Source organism: Liolophura sinensis, chromosome 4, assembly GCF_032854445.1.
Source record: "Liolophura sinensis isolate JHLJ2023 chromosome 4, CUHK_Ljap_v2, whole genome shotgun sequence".
NCBI classification, from domain to species: domain Eukaryota; kingdom Metazoa; phylum Mollusca; class Polyplacophora; order Chitonida; family Chitonidae; genus Liolophura; species Liolophura sinensis.
In genome coordinates this window covers 10,562,493-10,589,620 of record NC_088298.1, presented here as the reverse complement: position 1 = coordinate 10,589,620, position 27,128 = coordinate 10,562,493, and the positions used below count along the sequence as shown (strand labels likewise).

Below are 27,128 nucleotides of genomic sequence, written 5' to 3'. Positions count from 1 at the left end.
GCTAAATGCATTTTAACAGTGTGTACTGAAGTTTTCTCTACAAAAGAGGGAATTTTTATCGATAAACATAAACCGATTATTGATATAAATGATATGAAGTTTTACATTCACAGTAAAAGTTATATGAATAAAAAATCTGAATGTGAAGAATATATATTAAAAAATATATTATTATGCATACAGCATCGATTTTGCTTCAACACAGTCATGTGTTCAACTTGATTATGCGCACAACACTGCATGTTATGCGTACAACATTGTTGCGAATACAACACGATTATACGTACAATGTGATTATGCGTCCAATATTGTTATGCGTCCAACACTGTTATGCGTTCAACATCGTCATGCGTACAACATTCTTGTGCGTCCAACAAAGATAGCCTCTCCAACATCACCACCTTTTTCAAGGTAGTGAACACCTCATATTCCAAAGGTTCGCTTAGGTCCTTTGCTCGTGCGGAGCGGGAGGCAGTGGGCACGAAGGTGGGTTATCCATCTCGTCCTGGGTGATACTTTGCTCACTTACGCCAGTGGGCACTGGGTTGATACTTTGCCCGCTAGGGTGTTGTGGAGGGTATGGTTCTGTCGGTCTGTCATTGATGGTGGAGTAGAGCTCCAGAGCATGAATGTAGTCCTCAGGGTCAGATCTACACATGTCTGGGTAGAGGTCGTCTTTACCTTTACCTGGAAAGAACACGACTAGCATGTAATAAGGAAGTTGTGCAGTATATGGACTAAGCCACGACTTGTTGTACGAATTCGTCTAATTCGACAAGTGAAACAAAAACCGCTCCAAAAATGTTTTACAACGTTTTCTTACTCTTAAAAATAATCCGTTAAATTTAACAGAAATTTTGTTGTCTGAGCGATACTAGAATGTATTCTGTTGTATCGCGGGTGATTATTCTGTTAAATATAGGAGAAGTATTCATTAAATCAGCAAAAAGATTGTATTAGACTAAAAGACATTACGCTGAATGTGACAAAGTATTATGTTATGATAACAGAATGCATTCTAGCATCACCCAGACAACAAACGTTCTGTTAAAATCAACAGATTTTTTGTGTGTATTAGGTGTAACATTTTGTAAAACGTTAGCTTATAATTCTGAATGAAGTGCTAATCTAAGATTATCTTTCCCCCTTAATTCCCACCTGATACATTTCAAAAGTTTAGCTACATTTAAATTCAGCTAGTAAAAAATTCTAAACTAAGAGGTAAAGGCACATCCGGGAAAAGTTTTCTGTGGTCTTTGTGCTGATGTTGACATTAACCTTTTGTTTATTTCCGCGTTCATTACTTGTACAAAAAAGCAATACACGAATTGGACATTTTTATATTTCTTTCCCAGTTTCAGCATTTTTAATATAGAACGATGTAAGTGATTTACGACATATATTCAAGAACTGTCGACCTGTAACGGCTGTACGGTTTTTGGACAGAGGAATGCTCACAGTAAAGCACCTCCCTTATCCATGCAGATGACTCATGGGAATGCCTTCCGTTCAACAGTAGTGAATATTGTGTCGATGGAGTCATTCCGTTCCAGTCAGACGCTACAAGTCCCCATTCACTTTGAAGATATGGCTACAGAGTTATGTCCCTTGTCATCGTAATGCTGTCGCTTTTCAGAATCACATTTAATATAGGCTAGCACAAACATGAAAGGGAAATGTTTCTACACGATGGTACCGGTATTAACCCTTCAAGTACTGAAATTACAGGCTCATAGTAATTTTGACCGCGTGCAGCTTACACCAGTTAATATATACCACAGAGACGTAATGTCTTTTATATTACACGTAACGACCACAGACACGTACGTTCCTAATGTCTTTTGAGAGCCCGAAATTTGAAACACGATTTACCTATTTAAGTTTTAACCACCTCATAAATGTTTATGACTTCTCACTAACTTTTGTAACCGAAAACTATGCTTTTTGAAGAAAACTTAAAATTTTGATTTATAAAATCAGACATGGACTTTTGGAATCAACAATTGCTATCCATTTTCGTAACTGATGGTTTAAATGACCCACCTCTGGGTGGTGTGGTGAACTGCCGGTAGACGAGGACGATGATGATGACGATGCAAATAACGACCACAACACCAAGGACGCCACCCACGGTCGGTATCAGCGGTGCAGCACTGTGTAACGAAATGAAACATTTCTGACATTATAACGATGAAATTGTTAATGTGAAGTATGAAACACCACTAAGCAGTACCCACCAAACCCATTATTCCGATATATTTTTTCAGAATTTTCAACCGAGTTAAATGCTTTTAAAAGATGGAATTCTGCAAAGGTCTGGAAGTGTTCGTTTAATTGCATAAAGAATTTATCTAGAAGAACCACCCCGGCTTAACTGAAGACCAGGAAATTCTGTATTAGCCAGTGATTTATATTTGTGTGTCCGACTGCCTGTCCTTTTTTCTGTCTGTTTGTCTGTCTTTGCGGACATATTAGAGGATTTGGATGAAATTCTGCGCTCTGCTTGGCCTTGGGCTTAACACCAATTCATTCAAATTTTTGCGACGGCCTGAATCTGATTTCGGATACAGGAATTTATTTTAAATCGATGGTAGACCACTGCTAGACAGGACAGAAAAGCAGAGTATTGCCCCTTTGTTGCGGAGGCCTTTGTACATTTATAGCCTTGATGGAGGTTTGCCCCTTCTGTCTGTGAAGTTTTGTTAGTAAATAAGATATATGAACTTTGCGTATACCTGTAATTCTGCGCTGATGGCGGACCACTGTTGCAGAGGTTACATTCGCGTTCATTCGGACACACCGAGGACGGAAATTCCATACCATTGGGAAACTTCAACTTGTCTTTTTCCAGGGAGAGTCCTTTGTCTTTACTCCAAAATCCAACCTATATACGAACAAAAAACAATAATTTAGCATCTCAGAGGCCTCAGACATTGTCTTTACAATCGCCAATTTCTATATTTGTGGAAATATGAACATGACAGAATGAATGACGTTTTATGCGTGGCACTATATTTGAACTCATGAGTGAAAGAAACCTGAAAGAATGTGAACGAAACCACAGCAACACGCCGATACCCGAAAAACGTGACTTAATTTATTTATTTGATTGGTGAATGTTCACTTATACGACGGCGGCCCGCATTATGGTGGGAGGAAACCGGGCACAGCCCGGGGGAAACCCACGACCATCCGCAGGTTGCAGCCAGGCCTTCCAACATACGGCCGTGAAGGAATCTAGCATGGGCTGGACTTGAACTCACAGTGACCGCATTGGTGAGAGGCTCCTGGGTCATTGCGCTGCCCTAGCGCGCTAACCAACTGAGCCATGGAGGCCTCCAAAAACATGACTTAAAATCGCAGTCAACCTAGCGGAGCTAGATTTGAACGCACGACCTCATTTGTCTTCCGGAAGAAGTAATCCTTACAAACGTATGGGTTTGGCAAGCTTCCAAATTACTAATAGTGTGTACCTTTTATATGACCAAAACACACAAAACTATGACGTCCGAACTATGACAAAACTATGACGCAATCGTGGTAAAAGCTACGCGAGATACCTCACTATACTCACTATATTTTTGTTTTTCAAAGGATTACAAGGAAGTAATGTGCTGTATGGCCCTTCAGCTAATCCACACCTCAATGTACCTCTACTTGAACATATAACTACTGCATTCAACAGACCTTGTCTGCATAAGAAACACATCGGTATCCACAAAGATATATAACGTTAAACTAAATAACTTTGAAACGGAAATGAGTTATAAATCAGGCAACTCAAATCTTAAGTCAGATTTTGATTTAGCCCTCGTTACGGCGGGTAATTATAGATTAAGTCACACAATAGGAACAGCACACAGTCGGTAGGCCTAATGCATGGATTTGGCTATGCTTTGCAGGCTTTGCAATACATAATTCACGGCACGGCGTCACCCGGCCAGGGTTCAACAAGCTAGTCAAAAGGTCCAATTTTAATTGTTGTTTTTAAATGTGATAGTTTAACATAATAGTTTATTAAATGCAGCTTACAGACTAACACCGTACGTGGGAAGGTCTGCCAGCGGATGGTCGTGGGTTTCCACCGGGCTCCGTCCAGTTTCCTCCCACCACAATGCTGACCGCCATCGTTTAAGTGAAATATTCTTGAGTACGGTGTAAAACACCAATCAAATAAATAAATAAATAAATAAATAAATACAGCCTAACATAACATCAATATTGTGTTAAGGGAACATTTAGTGGAAAATAAAGTCGTCTGAGTTCTCCTTTAAGACATACAGACTACCAGAGTATATCATTCAAAACGTATAGGTATGAACATGAAGATCTATGAATGCATTCTCCAAAAGTATCTTGAAACGAAGTGTTTCAAGCAAAAAATATGCATGTCTTCTTCACTTCAGACTACCGTACAATGTGATGTTTTGAAACCATTTTACTCGCTTGGAAAAGACTTCTAAAAACGTTTATCGACCTATTTTCCTGGACAGTGCTTAGTGGTGTTTCACCTGATGCATACTTCATTTCAGTATTTTCTTTACTTTTAACAAAATCACGTGATGCCCACAGATCTCGATTCCAACAACAGAGGGCGCTTGCGTGAATAGCAGACGGAATTGCTGTCTGACCTGTATCTTCAATAACATTGCACTTAAGATTCCATTCAGATAATGAAGGTAATCAATTAAGATCTTATAATTAAGAGAAAATATCTCGTAATTAACGGGAAAATCCGTAAGGGCTTCCGTACTGACTCCGTATTTTTTCTCTCAAATATTTTAGTTCCTCTTTAACTTTTTGTGTGTTACCAAACTAAGAAACTAAGGAAACTAACAAAGGAAGTCTCTGATCCTGCATATCAAATTCTCATCTAATACAAAAGGAACCTACGCAAAAGATCATGACAATGAGATACGCGTTTTCGACACATACATGTAACTGTATACAGGGCAATGTAGACGTGGGTTGACCCCGCAAGCATAACACAAATTGTCAAAAATCAGCCAACGGCTCAAATAACGACAGCTGAAAAGGACGGTATAGTGTAAAGGAGCAGATATCCGCCCTCATAAAAACGTAATCGCAGAACTACTTTTCATTGTGCTAGTATTGTCCGTGTCGGTAAATTCCGTGGATTCCCCTAACGTTTCCAGCGGCAAAACCTACGTCTAAGCTCTAAACGTGATAGAAATCCGATTCTTGTTTTTGCAAGAGAGCTATTCAGTAGTTGAGGGGTTAAACAAGTGTATGCAGGCTGATTTTACACAACATCTCAATTATGGTGTCAATTTTGGGACAAGTCTTGGCATCCAAGATTTATGTTTCACAATTGTCACATGTAGCTCTATCTGAAACCGTGGATACGGGGTGTATAAGCATCTTTGTTTCTTATGCCAATTATGTAAAAAAAGTCAGTGATGTTAATGACAATTTATTAGATGTGACTGTTACTCAGTGATGTCTAATAAATTGCCATTAACGTCACTGATTTTTTTTACCTAATTCTATTTAAGCTAGTGCGTTGTAAGTTGTTATTTTAAATGTGGAGAAATCATAATAAAACATGCAGTTGAGATGAAAGAGTGCGAAAAGTTAGTCGTAAATGTGGTCTTCAATATTTTTTTTTTCAATTTTTCTTTCACGAGAAGAAAACAGTTAAAAATGATTTTTGTATGGTGGATAATTGGGACCACCATTTGGTACATATAGTCTTTGTGTAATAATGGTATCAGAGAGGATGTAACACATGTTTAATAAATATATTCGCGCTAGAATTGGGTCCTTTTAGCTAAGAAATGCGTTCAACATGGATTTTCATGATATTTTTAATATATTCATAAATATCATCACAATTCAGATTACATGCCTCGGTCTTGATATAAACGATAAACTTGCACTGAAATAAATTTATTAGGCATGCATCACGCCGTTAATTAGGACATTATTAAGCAAAGACGATAAATACCGAAACATGGTCCCAAATACCCACCATACAAAAATACTTTCAGCCATCCTTTTTCCCATGAGACCACATTTGCAATTAAATTTGACGCCCTTTCATCTGACATTTGCATCATTGTTATGTTTTCTTCTCATTAAGTATTAACAGCCTGACTGTGGTAAGTAGACAAGAGGTCGGGTTTCACCGTTTGTATGTGACCATTTGACAACTATCACACTGTCGTGGCTGCTCTGGTTTTGCTCTCCAAGGTATATACAAGCTTTACGAACAGTTGCAATCAAAGGGCGACCTATAAGCCTCTATACTATTTTGTATTTGAGCTGGATATTATGCACGGATAACAGGTTTAAGATTGTAATAGGGTGATATGCCTAGAATGTCAACAGTCCAGCTTCCTTAAACTGTGGAGTTCTTCTCTCTTCCATCTTACCAGCTTTATTTGCAGTTTATATAATTATGTTTTACACATTCCTTTGGGAACCGGTGTTTTAAGCTGTGTTTGAAATGGATTTTGCGAAAATCAACTCAACTGGAACACTCCTTCATGGCTCACGCGTATAATAGGACTACCTGACGGCATCATTAGAAACTGTTCACTCTCAGGTAACTGTATTTTTCTTCAAAATTATGTAGATTTATAAGAGATTGTGATGCTAATTTTATTCATGCAGCTGGTCTTTGAATACATTGTTTTAACCATTTGCGGTCTGAAATTTGACTTGAATATACTTCATTTATTATATGACGCTTTGATTGGGACTTTTTGATTGGGTGCAACTTTTTAAGTATTTATATATACATGAACAGTTGGGAAAAAAACACATTTTCTTAGATACATTTAAGGTAGGCCGCTTACTTTTGATTCTTTTGCAGAATATTACATTGTTGTCGCAGATCTGGTTTTAATCTTTATGCTGTATAGTTTTTTGTATTTTTGGACATGGGACTATATAAACAATCCTGCAACAAACATAACTTGAGAAACCTCAGGTGCTACCTGTGTTAAGACACGAACAGTAAATAAGAATTTGAGTTTGAAATGTAACTGAAAAGAGACTCCAGGATGTGCTAGTGCATCACGTGCTATAGACACCCTATTGTTCAAACAAAGATATTATAATACCTTACATTTATAGTCGTAGGTCTGTTCTGTAATAATACTAAATAAATCGAGAGAAATCGTAAAAAGTTTCGCAAGCTTTCAACCCTCGTGCCGGAATCTTTGTCAAGGAGTGTCGAATGTTGTCAAGCCTTTTACAGTTCCTTGTCTCTATTTCATTATTAACTTTGCATGTTGTTTTATTGGTTGACCTGTTGGACTGTGATTTGGATATCCCGCTTAATATTTTAGGTATTTGTAGAATTATACAGGTATGTAGGCTACTGCATAAAAAAAAACAAAAACAGAAACGTCAACAGGGAAGTGTCGAGTTGAGATCATCTCAATTCTAACTTCTTTATAAACAGTCATGCACAGTCTTTTATTGTCGGGAAAGACTCTCAAATTTATTCAGATTCTATTTGCTGACAGATTTTTTTTTAAATTTTAAATTTGCCCATGGGAATATGTTTCCGACAAAGAGGTTATCTTTTTACTACCGTTTATTCGTCTGTCTGCCTGTCAGCAACTTTGCGGAAAAGGGCTAAGAGTATATGTTCCCTCTTGCGCCGCGGCGAGGTGAGGCAAAATATCACAACGGGGATTCTTGTGCGAAGTACTGTTTACACTGGCATGGGGTTTAACGTCGTACTTAAGAATTTTTCAGACATATGACGACGAAGGACTCCTTAGAGTGCATGCAATGTGCCTCCCTCTTGCCGCACGGATTTCCACCGCTCTTTTATCTAGTGCTGCTTTACTGAGACGACAGACCGAAGGCCATTAAGCGGTCCCGCCCCGAGCCATTATACTGATACGGGTCAACCAATCGTTGCACTATCGCTTTCATGATGAAGTTACAGCTTCCTCTTTTAAGGTCTTAGATGTAACACGACCCAGGATTGATCCTGGATCTACCGCCCCCGAAGCGGACGCTCTACCAACTGTGCTATTGGGGCCGGTTTTACTGAATGAAGTTTAATGGTTTTGCTGTAGCTCTTGGGAGAAATTTGGGCACCATTAGATCAGCATAAGATCTGTTCCATTCTTCCAAGCTTGAGCTTTCAGAAATACAGATCTGTGCTTTTCCATTACCTAACCTGGTACTCCATTTTTTCGAGTATGCTGCTCGAAAGCTGTACGCTACATAAACATGTTTACTTTAGTCCTACACTGGAAATATTGCGTTGTTAAATTTTGACAGAGTTTACTTTGTTGACGATTTTTTAACAAACTTTTTGTTAAAACTAAAAAAACTACTCTGTTAATGACCGTATTCTGGGAATTGGTAACAAAGTCAATAAATGAATTAACAAAGTAAGGTGTTAATTTACAAATTACTATGTAAGCTTAACGAACTAGTTTGTCAGATTAGTAAACTGCTTGGTATAGCAATTATACAAAGTAATTTGTTAATTCAAACAAAACTACTTATTACTACAGCAAAGAAACGTGCTAAATTCAACATAGTAACTTTTTAGCTAATTTAACTACCAAGAATTGAACAATTAGCGTAATTTGTGAATGAATCCTACTAATGTGTCAACTGGATTTGTTTACCATTATCGTAAGCACCAGTAACATTCTCGTCCTTAAGCAGTAATGCACTAGCCCCTAATCATACCGCACTATAACCGGTACTGCATTGCTTCACAATCAGTACCATAGTGCTCCGTAACCAGTTGCCCAAATAACCAGTAACAGAATGCTCCGTAACCAGGGACACACTGCTCTGTAAGCACTGTCACGCAAAGCTGTGTAACTAATATCTCTTAACCAATTGTCAAATAAATGAGTATATATTGTGCAGCATAAAACCAATTAGAGAAAAACTCTGAATTACACATGAATTACACATGGCTGCAAAATAACATGGCTAAAAAATTATTGATTCAGTTATATACTCATACATTTTATAAGGAAATTATTTTAAAAAAATACATGCATTGTAGACCCCCCTACCACCAAATAATGGTGCTTACAGCTAACTATATATGAATAAACGGATGTTTTTCCCTGATGCAATGAAAGATGGTGCAAGCAACCTAGGCAAAAATTAAAAAGTTTTTAATTTGGGTAAAAGCCTCAGTTCAATTTGTTTAATCTGTTATTTTGCTTTATTTTCACGAAGAAGGGATTTTATAGTAATTATATGCAACAATTCTAGAATTACAGAATACCCGTTTGAATACTTGATTTAGTTTTCTAATTAATTTTTAGCTGCAATAGTAGAGAGTTCACAATTCACATTTATTTAATAATATCCTAACTGCAGCAAGCTTTATCTTAAACATTCCCCCCACCCCACCCATATCAAAAGTTAAACTGCTGATTTAACCCCCCAAAAATAAAAATAAAAAAATAAAAAAACAAAGGGTAGCATTGAAATCATTAAGCTTACAGATATGAAAGCAGGCCAACATTTACCATTCCAGTTACGTTACCCGTAGAGACTGCGTAGTGATGTTTTGGAAACTATAACTGAAGAGCAACAATATTTTACAGCAACTGGAAATCTGGGAAAATCTGTAAAACACTAAAGAAAATTGAGAGACAGAACAGCTCAGTGGATACAAGTATGTTGGAAGATAGAAGGAGGAGAATTTATCTGAGCCTAAGGCTGTACATTTGAACGTTCAGTACAGTCCCGGTTCATATCAATTTTCGGTAAACCCAGCTGTTACCCGTATAACGTAATTTAACTGAACTAAATGAATTGATCACTATAGTTTCCGACCATCGTCCAGTTAACATTCATAACAGTGCACCGAAATTTTGAGCAGTTCTGGATGCTGGCAAATTCATTTACACAAGCAGGCTTAGTTGATCCTATAAGTCTAATGTACTGTGTTGCCTCGATGCATACCCCTTACAGCGCATGATCCGCTCTCTAGGCTAACTTTACATGACTTCAACCTTTAGCCAAGCTTGGCCTTTGGAGAATTATCGACTCACGTAGGCTTGTTTAGACTTTTAGTTTTCTAATTAATTTTTAGCTGCACCACTGGTGTCTTCGCGCGGAACTATTTAATCATCATTCAGCGATAAACTTGTTTCAGTTTTTGGTTAGAACCATGTTGTACGCACTTTACATATAGAGAATGCATGTGTATAAAATAATATTAGAAACAAGGGTTGAGACAGCGGTTTTGTGGTTTCTGACACCACTGCCTACCTCACCAGCGTGACCCCAGTGACCGGCGTGTTGTAAGATTTCTGTATAAATGTGGCAGTGGTTAAATCGATCGTAGAGAGCAGCGCATGCGCTGTAAGGAGTATGGCCTGTACGGAAGCCACGCTGATGATACTGCCCATCACACATGTAGTATGCACTGCACTGATAAATGGCGTATGTTGGTAGGCAGCTGGCTGCAGCGCATTTTGCTGCACATGAACTGTTCAGACTGTAAATTTACGGAACCCGAAGTATTTCGGCTCAAAGCTGTGTAATCTTTGACGTTTTCAGCGGAAATTGGTGACACATCGTCAGATGTGTGAAGTGCAGGTAGACTAAGCAGTCATAAAAGGACAAAAGGAATGTGAAATGGCTTCGCTGCCACTGGTTGGGTTGGTGATTACAAACACGTTGAGCGGAGCTCCGTTGTTATTCTCTATAGTGGATACAGAACCCATAGTCTCTACTGAAGCATTTCTCAACTTATATTTCAAATATTTCGATTTCAAGCTGAGTTTGGACGTCACAGACTTTAAAATCATTAAGTGTGTGTTGTTCTTCGTTAAAGTGTTGAACTATTGGTTTGTGTAAGTTTTTGCTTCTAATGTCCAATTTATGTCCATTAAAGCGTTTCAAGTCAAACTGTTAAGTTTCGGTTTACGCCCGAGTAGCCATTGCCCAGAAAAAGTACACCAGTGCGTAGTCAGACCGCATTTGGCCTTATGGTCAGAGTGTCTGTCTCGAAGTCGGGAGACCCAGTCATCAAACCCTGGTCGGGTCATACGAAAAACGTTTTAAAATGGTAGTTGTTGCTACCTCACTTGGCGTTCAGCACTGAGAGATTAGAGGAAGGGAAAGGAATTGGTTGGACCGGTGTTAGCATAATGTGATTGAGCGGAGTGTCATGTCTATTGTCTTCGGCATGATACTTCATCAGTGAAGGTAACACTTTGGCGGCATGGACTCGCCCTGTCACAAGAAGACACAATGTATGTACACACACACCCAATGACTCGTCGTCGTCAAATGACTGAAAAATTGCTAAGCAACACGTTAAACCCAAAGCACACATACATGCAGAAATACATCGATGCGTATTTACACACAGGCATGACTGAGCACAATTCATAAAGTGCTGTAAACGTATTAAAAAAAAACACACCAACATCATGTAAAATTACAGCCCACAAGCTGTATCTGTACAGCGAATGTTTGTGGATCTACTCCATTTGTCTGTGTAAAGGATTTACAGCATTATTCTTCCCTATTTATCACTACAGCAAATACACATCAAAAATATTTTGTTCATATATATGTCTGTAGAAATATTAAACAATGTATGACACGGGACAGACGGTTTTTGCACTTTGTCATAAAAACATTACTCTTTGATTGTGTCAGAAAAATACTAAATAAACATTTAAAGCATTGCTGAGGCAATGTATTGCACAAAATCCATAATCGCTATTCAAATCAAATATTCCATGTTAGCCCCGAATTAGCTGAAATTACTGCCTTCAAGAAAATATCGTACTTCGTGCCGATTTGTTTTAGCGTTAAATTTATTCTAAAAATTGAAAATTTATAAAGCGACAAACTTTATCATCGATTTTGAGCGGTAACACGTGCACAGACGAGGCTGATATTTTGTCCCAGAAAAGCTTTGGGCAATTCTAAAATAATGGCAAAGTTTATTTGTTTATCTGTTTGACATTTTTTGGCAAAAATCTGTAGTTTACTTTATTAGATTAACGGCCGAGTATAGCTTACCGGGGCGTAGATTCGATTTCCCGATGGATCAGTCTGGACGTTGAAAACGGCAAAACCCACCGTGCCATCACCGTTATCATCAAATGCCGAAATTTGTGCTCCTGTTGCGAATAAATCCAGTCGGGTTTTTAAAATTTTATCTCGAACTTTAGATGGATTATTGCGGTACTGGGAGCATAGCTCTCCACTGGAGTCGCAGAGTTCGCGGACCGCTTCGTGGGCTCCGAGTACCATGCTAAACACAGCGTTGATGGCAAATGGAGCCCAGGGATCTTGCTGGTATCCAGCGTCCGTTAGAGACGCATCAGAATCACATGGTTTTGCCGTGGATTTATCATAACTGGTGGGCCTGTAACAACGGAAGTAGGGTTCCCAGTACTCTTCCAACCAGACTCTTTCGGGAAGATCAGGCGTGACTTTCCTCTGGGAAAGAAAATCCTTGAACTCGTTATTAGGCGGAAGCTCTTGAAGCAGCGAAATAGAGCCCAGCGCGGCAGGAGCGTTGGAAATAACAGACTCTCGGTTTCCGACCGACTCCGTTAAGATGAAAGTAAACTCTCCCGGCTTATAGTCATCCTTAACCGAAATCGCTTCCAGCATCGCCTTTGCGGACGTCGATCTCAAAAACAGAATCACGACCTTACTTGATGGCGTCCGTCGCAAGCTTTCGAGTACTGAAAAATAATTTGTGGTATAATCCACCTTGATGACCTGCGCAATGCAGATGCCTTGCCTTGGCGCCATAGTCTGAATGATGTCGAGTCCATTTTGACCGTAACTGTCATCTACGTAAACCATACTGACGTACATCCAGTCCATGGCCTTCAGTACCATGACCATTATCTCGCCTTGTAGTTTGTCCGAAGCGCAGTTCCGCATGAAATACGGGTAGGTTACGTTATCACTCAGCGTGACCGACGTGGAAGCGTAGGATATCTGCACATGTTTCGTTTGTGTCAACAGACTGGCCACTTTTTCAGAGACGTCACTTCTGACGGCACCAACGAATCCCAACACTTTGGACGCGATCTTGTCCACGCTGGACACCGAATATGGTTCATCTTCAAAGAAAACAGACATAGCCGATCGTAGAGACACTGATTCGCTGTAGCACGTGTTCAAGATAAGCGTTCCTATGCTCTTTCCAGGAAACACTTCTCCAAAAATACCTTCCTTCTCGTTCACCTTTTTTACGGCAAACAAAATGGATTGGGCGAGTTGCAGTCCTTTGTCCAGTCTTATTCCGGAACATGTGAAAGGCTCATTTCCACTGTCAAACACAGGTGCCAACGCAACGATGACAAGATCTCCAGGTACGTACACTGTGCGTTTAGCAGCGTCAAGTACCAGACAAGCCTCACAGACGGAACCCACGGGGCACTGGGCTGGTATCCTGTCTATCTCTTCCCCACCAGAGTTGTAGTTCTTAACGTCAGCCACGTTCAGGCTGAGCGCCAGACCGTCGAAACTGCCGACCTGAGAATGTGTAACGATTGGAATGGTGGGTAATGCGCAAAACGCGGAGGTTGTATAATATACATAGCAATACAGAAAAATGACACAAGCGCAAGCGTGGCGCTGCAAGTAAAGAATAATTGATGTTGGAAATATGAACACATACGAGGCACTCTAGACCAGTAACGCCTAACAAACTGCAATTAACATCACTGCATTTGTATTACCTAATTTTGCGTAAGCCATGATGCTATGGGGCCATTTTTTTCTGCTATGTAAGCATATACATGAACAGTTATAATAATTCTAATTGTCACAGCTGGAATAAAACCCTAACTGAGATAAAGTGACAAGAATTTGGATTTCACCGGATACGTGTGACCTTTTGCAGAATATCACACTGTCGTCGCTGTTCTGGTTTAACTCTCTATGCTGTAGTATTTTGTATTCAGTGAGATGTACTTGGAATTTATTTTTTGCAAATCTCAATAGTTTTATAAAATTGTGAAAAGTTTACTTTTGAAACTTACCTTTTTAAAGCAATACTTGTCATTTGCGGGACAGTTCTTCAGTTGCAAGTTTTTCACTTCGTACACCACGCTGGATTCAGTCAATGGCACTCGGGAACCGTTGACGTGAAACACCAAAGCATCATCGACTATTTCCCGCACAATTGCTTGTCCGAACTCTCCCGAAAATGACAGTGACAGTCCGGACAGCTTGTTTGCGATGGTTTCTCTGGAGAAATTATCCAGCTGTGAACATGGCAGGCGTGCGCACCTCTCCTCGTAGACATCTTTTATAAGCTTGCCGTACAAGAAAGCTAATTTTGTCATGTAATACGTAAACAACGAAGTCGTATACAAATGCGTTGCGTTAGATAACCTTTCACAGCTCGTCAGTGTCGTGGAAACGTTGCATGTGGTTGCTTTCCGGAATGCTTCCTCTAGCCATGGATTAGTCTCCGACCTCTTTGATAGCTTGGTCAGATCACTATAAATATTTTCCAAATGATCTTCCAGGCTTCGAATCTTACGAAACACTGGCTCGACGACCAATGCTCCCGAGGCGTATAAGTAGTGGTGCATGAACAAATCAGGTTTGAACTGTACCGAATCTGTGAAAATAAACTGCAATTTGTGATCATCGAACGTCTTCGCTTGTTTCAGAACTTCAAACGCAATGTCAGCCGAACCGAAGAACACCACACCGGAAGTTTTGACTCGGGACTTTCCACCGTACATCAGGATTCTGTATAACGACATCTGCACCTGTGCTGTGTCCCTGATCGCTGACAGTTTCTCGACGAAGGCCAAACAGATGCCGCTGGCATTCGCCAACTTCTTGATGTCAGCCGCACCGTTCACACCGTACGTATCATCCGTATGCATCAGTGCCACGTAATTCCATTCCAGCTGCTTTAATAATTCTATGACAGCCTGCAGATGACAAAAGATTTACAACTGATAAACTAATTTTCTCCACCCCAATCCCCTCACCCCAAAAATGCACGTCATAAAAGAGACATTTTATTATATTATTTATTAATTTGGTAGTTTTACGCCACACTCAAACATATTTACTTATTCGACGGCGGCCGACATTTTAGTGGAAAGAAACACTTCAGACCTCTCCACACGAGGGGAGAGATCGTCAACATTACCTGGAATGCATTCGTGATTCCTCGGTAATTGTTCTACTTTTATCCCGCTAACCTCAACGCCATTGAGATCCGTTCAGAATATTACAAGTTATGGAATTCCATTTCTGCCTAAACATGAACAGGAACAAATTTACCCTGTTCTTGTTTCGATTGGAATTTCATAAACCTAGACCTAACCAAAAACATGTTTCCTGTAATCCTTCAGTAATTCTTACTTCATATCATCTAGTTATTCGTGAATAATAAAGACCACAACGTCACAATTAAAACAAATTTACCCCTTCCATCGGCGGCAAGCCAAACCTCGCTAATCGTCATTTTCAATTTGAATCGGCAATGCTAAACATCATCCGAAAAAAAGATAAATCCGTGGAATGATTTGATTGAAACTAATGAGATGTACACCCTCTAAAGAGCGATTGACTAATTGTTTATCAGTCTTAACTTTAATCTGTTTATTAATGAACAGAAAGGAACTATAATCAACTATTTTGAAAAAAGGAAATGATCTTAATTTTGGGAAGCGCAGTCGAGTCCAGCAAGCAACGGTGTCACGTGATTCGAGAAAGGCTGTTGGCAAAGTTTTGAAGCTGTCCGAATGTGTACGTCGGTTACATTTGTGTTATTTGCAATGTTATAGTCCTTATTATTCCAGCATAATGAGGTGAAATGAATTCAAAATTACTCTAAGATCATGTGAAACCTCTTTTGTGGCCCACATCGTTGGGACTTTGAGGACAGGGCAGGCAACAGGGCCGAGTTCCAGGTTAGTTAAGGTAAGGATTCAGAGCGGTTAATGTGGAAGGCAAGCTGGGAATATGGCTAACCGATCTCAGAGCAAGATGTTACCCTTATGTACATGACAACTACATTTACATCAACTAAACAGACCGCTTCGGTGGCCTAATGGTGAAAGCGTTCGCCTCGTGGAGTTTTAATTGGTGATCTGGGATCAACCTAGGGTAGGTTGATGTCAAAGGCTAAAGTGGTACTTATTACTGCCTCGCTTGGCGCTCAGCACTGAGAGGTTAGAGCAAGGAAACTTGACTGGTTCGCCCGGTGTCAGTATAATGTGACTGGGTGGGGTGTCATGTCTGGTCTCTTCGGCATGATACTTCAGTGGCACCAGAACTTTGGCGGTATGGACTCGCCCTGTCACAAGAAGACACGGAATACATACACACACCTAATGACTCATCATATGTGACTGGAAAATTGTTGAGTACAACGTTAAAACCTAAGCATGCATACCAACTGAACATTATAACACTGTAAATCACAACATGTAAAACATTACAACACTGTAAATCACAACATTTACAGTAAAACATTACAACGCTGTAAATCACAACATGTAAAACATTACAACACTGTAAATCACAGCAAGTAAAACATTATTACACTGTAAATCACAACATGTAAAACATTACAACCCTGTGAATCACAACATGTAAAACATTACAACACTGTAAATCACAACATGTAAAACATTATTACACTGTAAATCACAACATGTAAAACATTACAACCCTGTGAATCACAACATGTAAAACATTACAACACTGTAAATCACAACATGTAAAACATTACAACACTGTACATCACAACATGTAAAACATTACAACACTGTGAATCACAACATGTAAAACATTACAACACTGTAAATCACAACATGTAAAACATTACAACACTGTAAATCACAGCAAGTAAAACATTATTACACTGTAAATCACAACAAGTAAAACATTATTACACTGTAAATCACAACATGTAAAACATTACAACACTGACTCACGGATAACGACACTGATTGTCGTAATCAAATGGTGAGTCGCCTACAGGGTGAAATTGGACAACTGCAGATATTACATGTCTATCCTGCAAATTATTCACCGACTACACTCTAGATTTAGTATTAATGTTTTTATATTTTCTCAGTAAGTGTAAACTTATAGATTAAAAAAAAACTATTACTAATACAAGTTTGAAATTTAAACTGGTTATCAGACAGTAAAATATCCAGTGTCTTTCCTGCATCATTCAAAAATCTTGAGTGCTACTCTTTCACATGTTACCATCTTTTATATATCATTTCTTACATATTCAATTGGAAACAACGCCCCTTTACGGTTTACAAGTGGTACACAAATGCTGGACATGACGTTTGATTTTCTCATACATTTGTAGGTGTATTAGGTACGTATACACTCAAAAAACTAATCTGTTAATTTAACAGAAAACCTGTTGTCTGAGTGATGGTAGAACGTATTCTGTCATTATAACATAATATTGTGTCAAATTCAATATAATACCATTTCAGTACATTAAAAATACATTCTTTATGTTGAATTAATAGAAGATGTGTGCTATATTTAACAGCATAATTGGTTGCTATAGCAGGATACACTATAGCATAACTCAGACAACAGATTTATTTTTTTTGGATTGTACACTTGGAAACTATAAATTTCCTCTATACTGCAAAGTTCTTCAAACGTCTTCCAGACATCAGACTTCGACCAGTTCTCATTTTTTGGACAATAGAACAATGAAACTGTAATCTTTAACATCATTGCTATAATAATCGCAATGTTACCTACTGTCCGCTAGGAGGCGCTGAACAAAAAAGATGCGATTATTTGGTAGGATGGCACCAGCACAAGAATAGCAAAACGAAGAAACCAGCGACGAAACTTGGAATGACAATTTTGTTTTCTTGCACAGAAAAATTTCTTGTACAGAAAAAACTACACAGTTCTGAGAGGTGAAAGAAGGGTCTTCTGCGAAGGGTCACCAGCCCTTGAAATGCTTAATCTCTTCACGCCCGGTTCTTTCTACCATGCCTGGCGCTAACAGCCATCTTGTAAATTAAATTTTCTTAAGTTCGATGTTTAACTCAAATGAAGCAGTCAAGATATGAAGCCATATTAACACTGACCTTGGCCTGAAGGTCGTCGGGCGGCACGAGACTGTAGGTATTGCTGAAGCTGTCGCTAGAGGTCATCACTGTCGCCGAGGCAGAGTGTGAGATCTGCACCAGGCGGTTATGCGTGTTTTCTGCTGCGAGAATCCTGGACATTGCGATGGCGTCGTCGCTAGTCGATGGGCCCGCAATACCTAAAAGGAGGTTGATGATAATGATTGACAGGCGTTGTTCATATTTTCACCAAGCTCATTGTTCATTTTTTTTTCAGTAAAACAAATCTAGCACGCAAAATCACGAAGGTCACATTATACCGTTTATCTCCAGTTACGTTTTTTTCTGTTACCAATCAATCAGACTATACAAACAAACGATGATAAAATCTGGGTGCTATGGCATAACAACGGGCAAGTAGCATTACTTGTGCAAGTCTTCGGGAAGATGAGCAAATACCTTGGACAAGGCTTAACATTGGTCATTTCTGGATAGTTTGCTCAAGTGGACACTAGAAAAATGCAGGCAACTCACCAAAAATCAGCTCGGATGTGTTACTACATGAGGAGTTTACGTAGCGGTCGTCTACCCTTGACAATAAGTGACGTAGACTTTCAGCCGCCATGTGAGGTTTAGAGCACGTGTCGTACGCAACGAAACCTGTAAATACGATAACAGGATGTCAAATACCGCTATTCCAGGGATATTCATAAAGATTACAATTTAACTTTATACATTTCTGGGTTCGTTTTAAAATTAGACTGATACGTATAACTTAATGTAGTATCTTTGACGGCTAAAGTAATTCGTATATTGTTTGTGGAGGCTTTAGTGATGGCTTTGCGTGGGCTTACTGGTGACGTAATGCTTAGAAACTGCATAAGAACAATAGTGAACCTAACTTGAACCCGAGTCAGGTTCGCACGGACAAAAGTATACTCCTGTAAGTCTCTAAGACTGTGACATCACCCCTAGCTTACAATCAACACCCTCTAGCAGGATTGTACATTATACGTATTAAATGACTGAACGTGTGTTGTTATAAATGTTTACAAATTCTAAAAGAAAATTATGTTAATAAGGTGTAAAACTACTATAATGTAAAAGACTTACAGCATAAAGAGTCAAATTGGAGCAACGACGACGGTGTGATGGTTGGGGAATGGTCACACGTAACCTTTGACCTTTTGTCAGTTCACCTCAGTTATGCATTTATTCTAACTGTTCATATAAATGCTATTGTTTTAAAAAGAAGGGTCTTCTACATGAATCACATCGGTCCTAAATGCTAAAATAGAAGAGATGCACACGCTCCTAGCACCTTGGCTTAGATAAAATTAGGTTAAAAAATGCAGTGATGTTAATTGCAACATACTAAACGTCAAGAATTATTAACAATGTTGTATTTCCTATGTAGCCTTAAAACAGGTCAGATTGTCAATCAGTGTAACTGTAAACATTCCATTAGGGGAGTTTCTAGTGAGAACTCTTCTATCACTCAAGGCAAAAAAAAGTCCTTTTGTACCATGAGACATGGCAGAAATGCCCGGCAAATAATGTTGTTTAGATATACTATAAAATGGACATCTGCACAAAGTTACACAAAAGTTATTTAGCGTAGACGACGGGTGTCATTTGCCCATCCGGAAGACGACCACGCAGGTGAACGGTAAAATAATGTGAACAAAACACACCCAGCATTTTTGACGAGTCATATGATACAGTAGGATATTTGCACCTTCAGCGACAACTGCAGTTAGGTAGCACTTTTAATAATACTTGACAAAAAATTGCCCCAATAAGGAAGAAATGTGCACGTCTTTGAACACGACTAAATCCTGCCCAAAATGAGACTGAAGCTGTTAATTATTCAGTCAACCTTCGCCATCCACCTTACCACCTTCATACGCACATCCACATTCACATACGCAGACACGCACCTGAACATACTCCAGCGTCGCACTTACCAAGCTTTACACCGGGTATATAATTCGCCTCGTTCAGACGTTCAAACACAAAGGAGACAGCCTCGAGTTCTTGGACAGCTGCCGTGTTTATCTGCCCACAGCCGGTACTGGTGGGTTGATGTATGTCGAGGAACACGGCAATGTTTATGTCCTCAGCGTTGAGGGCGTAGCGCTGAGGGTCCGGCCCACAGGAAGGATCACTCGCCCAAGTTTGGAGACAGATGAGAATTATCCCAAACAGGATTTGAGCCAGTACTTCTAGGAACATGGCCATACCTGCCAAGACAGAAAAAAGTTAAAACGAAATGATACTAAACATGTTTTGACTGGCTCCTTTACACCGTTCTCGTAAGGAAATATATACGGGATTTTGCGTGACATGGCAGAGTGACGTCGCGGCCACCGGACGCTACATGTAAGACTAACCAGTTAAATTTCATAGGGACTATAATGATGGTTATACAGAAAAACATTAATCATCTGAATTATGATCTAAAGTGCGGCTGGGTATTGCAAAGATTTTTAAAAAGTCCGACCTTGGATTAAGTCCATTTATCTTAATCCACATCCAACCTAGCCCTGGCTGTGACCACAAGAAGAGAACCCCTGTGTTGTTTCCGCGGAAAATTTGCTGGTCGCTGCAGTGATGTAAAGTTTGGTGGTGTCAAAAAGTTCATGAAAACGACAACAACAAACCACATGACGTCAGTGACTTCATACTCCTTAGCGCGCTTGTGCCGCACTCTAATCTCGCTTTACATCATTGCCAACATTAGACAAACTTGACCTCTGCAGCCTACTCGACGCACATAGGCGTGACCTCAGCGTGGCCCTGGTGACCCTGGCATTGGTTTCTGTACAAAATTTGCGAGCGGTAGCCTGATATAAAGCGAAGGTAAAGAGCCGTTCAGTGATCTCTGATTGGTTTTCCTCAGTAAATATCTACATACCTATGCTGTTTACAGAAAGATTTTGAATAAGCCTTGGCACGATTTAAGGAACTGAGGCTCAATCAGTTCAGTGGGAAGGTCTGTCAGTAGCCTGTGGATGGCTCTGCTGGGTTTCTCTCCACCATAATGCTGACGGCCGTCGTGAAATAAGTGAAATAATCCTCTGTTAGTACGGTGAAAAAAACTAATCAAATAAATAAATACTTTCAATGAGTTTAGTAATCTGAGGTTAATGTGTATGTGTTATTCAGACTTTTGGACTGTTCTGTTACGCCAGATAACAGTACGAGGTTTTCCGAATTAGTCCAGTTCACGACAAACAGGCTGAGCAATTCCTAACTGCAGAATCAAAGGGATAAGTAAAACCCGACGCTCAAAGTCAAATATTTCACGCTAAATAAAAAAAAATCATTTATGCAAAAACTTATGTTTTAAGTCACCTGAACGATAAAAGTTAAACTGTTAACCATAAACGGAAACCAAAAAGTTTCAGAACATATAAGAGTGTCATTTTTTAGCAGCGCATGAGCAAAGGCTTATGTAAGCCCATGTAGGAATTATCACATGGAAAGTATTTTTGTGCGCATGCACTCAACGCGCATTTATGTATGTATGTATTCTTGGGGATTTACGTCATTTAAGTTGTTTACGTCGTAAACAATATTTCAGTCATATGGCGAGGAGGAGTCTTAAGGTGTGTGTGTGTGTATATGTACTGTAATGTTGGCCTCCGTGGTACAAGTGAAATATTGTTGAGTACGGCGTAAAACACCAATCAAATAAATAAATAAATAAATAAAAAGGCAAGCTGTTGGCCACTGAGCCTCGCATTTCGAACGAAACAAAAGTACTTCAGAAATACCCGGGGTCATCGATCGTCCACAAGTCAACCATAAACAGCCCCCATGCTCAAAGCTCATCAGTATAGAGACAATGTTATATCGATTATAGATAATCACGTGACAGCTTCGTTCTTTCACATTATGCTAATTAACCATCTGTATTATATGTGCGATCTTTTTTAGCAGAGGTTTTAGGCAGCTACAGCCCTCTACATGATGAGGAGAGTTGATGCCATCAAGCCCAAATGCCCAATTATTGGTAAGCTGGACAAATTCGTTACAGGTGAGCAGTTGCTTGTCCAGTTCAAACACATTGGAGAAAAAACTGTAACAAAATTCGCTGATCTAATAGACCTACAAGAATCGAAGATGTTCTCTCTTTAAAAAGATAACTAAACTCGTAGATATGACAGGCGTGAGACGAGCCCACAACACGGAAAAGACCAACACGAAATCTTACGTTTAAATCGTGAAATAAACAGTAGAAAACAAAACAAAGGACCTAAAACAACATGCTCGATTGTCCAGTATTCGCGTTGATGGTGTTTAAGGTGACAACAGAGCTGAAACGATCGGCGAATGCACGGAAGGAGTGGTTGATATGCTTACTACATCAGGTCTAACAACGGTAAACATTTTTTTCTAAAAATTATGCTGAACACGTGCGGCAAATTAATCCTAACTGTATTGTAACAGTATTGTAACTGTACTGACGAACTGACCCTCATCGGCAGCCCAAGTTCTTCTTCCCAGCGCAGTCCTGCCGAATCACAGACAACAGTACGCCACAAGTGCAATAGACTCCCCTCTTAGAGCCTCAATCAGCCTGTGTCATTAAATGTTAAGTATAAATAATTCTTTTATACTCTGACCAATAGTCAACAACGAGGAAATTTTATGACTTCGCTTCTAATGTATTCCACTATGGTTTGTTTGTTGTTCTGTCGTTTAGTCAGATGACTAATCAATATGTATTAGCACCAAATGTTAAATTCAGCATTTACTTGTAACATTCTGTTACTTCTACCTGCTTCCCAGGTATCTTATGGGGTGACCCGATTTTTCGCCCTCTGCCAAATTATTAGACGGCAAGGAATTTATTTTATTATTTTGTATTTATTTATTTATTTACTTATTTATTTATTTTTTGTGTGGCATGAAATGTCTGTATATACTATTTGTATATACTTCTAATTTAAGATATATTTGTTCCTTGGAAGTCATGATTCCACTTTATTTGAGGTTATCTTGTGCAAAATTATCTGCTTACCATCGTCCTGACGTCATACATGCTGTCCTTTATTACCATATGTATTGTCAATAATTACATCCTTATGGCTGATCAACTCCTGATCCAAGATCCATTCTCGAATGCAATTACCTCCCCTTCTTTCCACAGCCCTGATTATAAATGTCATCATAATACGAGGAACGAGAATCCCTCTATCACTACTAGTAGCGTCACATTACAAATGATAGACAGTGCTTGCTTTAATCCTGTTAAACTTAACGAAACTAATCAAAACAAAACTCCAACGGACGACATTGAATATGATACTGATCCCTGGTCCAGCACAACTAGTCCGCAGTCCAATTATCTTGTAAAATCTACCTTTAATCAATAGATAGTCTCTCTTGACCAGTCCCAAAACGAACAATTTGTTACTTTTTATTTAAATGCCTGAAGTCTAAAAAAGAATTGCGATGATATAACTACAGATATAAATAACATGAGTTGGAATTTCTCTCTACTCGGGTTTACCGAGAGCTGGTTTTTTCCCGGTATAGAGGGTTACTTTGATATATGCCGGGTATACACCATCCTGGGTCTATAAAGGAAATCACTAAGGAACTTTCAGAAACAAACTTAACAAACTAATATCGAGATCAAGAAAAGAATACCATGAGCGTAAAATTTAATATGGCAAATGACGACGTAAAAGGTACATGAAAAGTTTTGAAGGAACTCTTAAAACGAAATAAAGGTGACATACCAACAAATTTTACTGATGATCAATCCGTAGTAAATAACTTCTACAAATATTTTAGCTCTGTTTCATCAGATCTCTAACAAACTATCCCTGAAATCATGACACCTCCTCCTGATTGTCTGCAAAAAGCACCGAACGCAAATTTTAACCTATCACCAATCATACCGAGTGATGTCACAAGTATAACCCACGAAGTACGATCCTCCGCCCCAGATATTGATGGCGTATGCGTGTCTGTGTTGAAATCAGCCTATATCTCTGTGCCTCTTTCTCATATTAGTTCCTTTAGAACTGACATTATCTCAACACTGTTAAAACAGGCAAAGTAACACCAATCTTTAAATCTGGGGATAAAACCACTGATGCTAACTACAGGCCGATTTCGGTACTACATGCTATCAACGAAAGATTGTAGAGAAATTAGTCGCCCTTCAAATAGTTGATTTTCCAGACAAAAATGCCATAAAACAAATACTTCATACGGTTTTCGATCGAACAATTCCACTGTACACGTCGTCACTGTCCTATACGAAAAATTAGTTTTGGCCAAAGAACAGCCCAAATTCAGCTTAGTTACTTTGACTGATCTGCCCAAAGTGTTCGACACAGTATACCATAATACACTGCTACAAAAACTATGACACTAAGGTTGTCAGGATATAACAAATGACTGGTTCAAGAGCTATCTGTCCAACAAGTCACAATGTATTTCTTATAAAAGGGCCATCTCCCCTATGTCATAAATTGACTGTGGCTTCATATTAGAACTGTTTTTAGTCTATATAAATGACATCAACTCCTCGTCTCCTCTCAATTTCATTCTTTTTGCCGATGACCCCAGCCTTCATCTTTCTGGTTATAATATTCAGGAAATTATTGATACTTTGACAGGTGAGTTGGAGTCAGTTCAACGCTGGTTCCATGCCAATAAGCTTTTACTAAATATTAACAAAACTAAACGCATGCCATTAAACCATACAAGAAATTACTCCCTTCAGATATCCAGAAAATAAAAATAGGCACCTATAGAATAGAATTTGTTGAAGATTTCAGGTTTCTTGGCGTTGTTTTCTGAGTAAACCTCTCATGGACATTACACATTACATATATCTGCAATAAAAATTTCACGCAATATAAGGAATTATGAAACATGAAAAAGACAGTAATGAACAAAAAAAAAACACTTCTGATGCTGTATTCCCCCCTCATTCTACCCTTCCTTTCCTAGGCAAATACACTTTGGGGTAAATATTAAGCGTCATGTCCAACATTCGTATACCAGTAGTAGTCCGTAAAGGGCGTTTCAAGTCGATAATCACAAGACCCATTTCCAAAACAACGTTTAACACTAGCTACCAAAGACAACGGTATGCAAGAAATTATACAAATAGGAAATAAAGCCGGTAACGCACAAGAGAGAAGCGGTCAACAGTTTTCAATGATGCCCGACAGACAGTGGATATTCTAGGCATGAACTCCATATCAAGGTTCAAAATTTGTAGCCCATGAATGAGTTCCAGGTTAAATATCACCTACAGAACCGATCTAAATCCGTTGTATATTTTGCAGAAGCGGACAATCCGCATTATAACTTCATCACACTGACTTGCATTCACCCCACCCTTATTCCATCAATTACAAATCCTTGATATATTTCAACTCAACGCCTTCTCTTGCCTCCAAATTGTCCATGAGTTTAAATATAGTTCCTTTAACCTTCCAACAGCATTTCAAACCATTTTCAAAATGTAGTCTGATGTACCCTACACGAAATCAATGACTAAATGTCCATAGACCTTTTTCGAGAACTCCATATATCCCATTCATTCGGAAGGCTATAGAGAATGGAACAAATTTACCCAATATCTCAAACTTATCAACTCTTTCTATGAAAGACGTACTTATCTTCTGGCTAACAATGAACAGATTAAGGAAAACAACTATCTCTTAATTATGGATAGATTTAGAAACATACATGCCCTCTTGCCAGTGTTATGTGCACGACTGCCGTTTCTAAATTTAGCTTGCCACTGTTTACATACGCTGAGTTCAGCGCCTGCTGTCTGCCTCTACCTTAGAATATTCCAGAATGCGCAGTTCGGTGCCTGTTTGTTTACATCAAGTGTTCAGGAATTTTCTTATTCTAGACAATTCCACCAGGCTTTATAAGACCTATGAAAGCAGGTCAAACGGAGAGAACAGAGAACGGAGAACGGAGATTTATTGAGAGTTTTGGATGCTTTCGCTGTGTATTACTTTAGTAGGCCTTTTGTGCTGAATTTTGGTGTCTATAGCCTCTGACTTTGTTATATCTCCACCGAGCACTTGTTCAGTCTGAACTTGTATGTTTAATTTGTGCTCTTGTATACACAGTGCCTATTAGTACACGGACCCTGTCTGTGGAATTTTGTGTATATTTCGTCATACACTCAGTTATACTGTGGATTTTCCCTCTTTTGAATTTGCCTCTGAGCATTTATGCCTGTGTGGTATATATATAGTGGAATATATGCGTCCGTTTGGACTTGACACCGTAAGTACTTTAGTATTTGTATAGATACTGCTATCCTTTCTTGTTAAACTTAAGTACTTTAGTATTGGTATAAGTCTTATTATCTGTTCTTCTTAAGCTAATAAATTGTTGTAAAATAAAATCTGCTGGTTTTGGTTACTTTTTTGTGCGGCTAAACTGTCGTGTATTTCGAACAAGCCGTCTCTTTATAATACAGACAGTTTGGGTCGTAACACCAGTTATGAAGACATAAAAAATTACCCCTCAGTTTACTATTTATGAACAGATAAAGAAACATACCTGTCTGCTTGCTAATTATGAACAGATTAAGAAGCATACCTGTCTGCTAGGGTAATAACTGGTCTTTCTTCGGCTCTGTGCTTTACAGTCTTGAGCAGAGACCTACGTTTCACACAGTGTACTTTCCGAGCTACACGTAACTTTCCTTCTGTGTGTACTTTATAGCTAGTGTCCACAGCTTAACTGCACAAGTCTTAAATGTATCTGATGGTGGTTACCCATACTACCTGACTTACCTTTTCACAACAGGACAAATATGGTGTCGTTTTACTTCTGTCGTACCCATTAACTTCCCTGTGTACTGTTGATGTGCAACGAGGCATGGGTACGTGCCTGCAATACATTTACTGTGATAACCGATCATCGGATATCTTTCAAAAACATTTCGTAGACGTTATACCTCAGCAAACATTTGGCAAAGGAAGGCCTACTCAGTAGCAAAGCGTGTTTAACGTCAATCCGTGCCAACCGGCCCGGATGATCTAGCGGCTTGTCACCAATGCGGTTGATACAAGTTCAAGT

At 39.1% G+C, this 27,128-nt stretch overlaps 1 protein-coding gene across 1 annotated transcript; it reads right to left on the bottom strand.

The window, feature by feature from the left end:
* Nucleotides 1–442: 442 nt before the first annotated feature.
* Nucleotides 443–26,779, bottom strand: LOC135464409 (uncharacterized). Its single transcript, XM_064741836.1, has 9 exons — nt 26,646–26,779; nt 20,012–20,287; nt 18,579–18,704; nt 18,066–18,244; nt 13,995–14,903; nt 12,010–13,485; nt 2,736–2,884; nt 2,044–2,153; nt 443–687 (listed from the first exon to the last, which is right to left on the bottom strand). The coding sequence occupies exons 2-9, from the start codon at nt 20,283–20,285 to the stop codon at nt 443–445; spliced, it is 3,468 nt and encodes a 1,155-aa protein (XP_064597906.1). The 5' UTR covers nt 20,286–20,287; nt 26,646–26,779.
* Between the last annotated feature and the right edge of the window lie 349 nt (nt 26,780–27,128).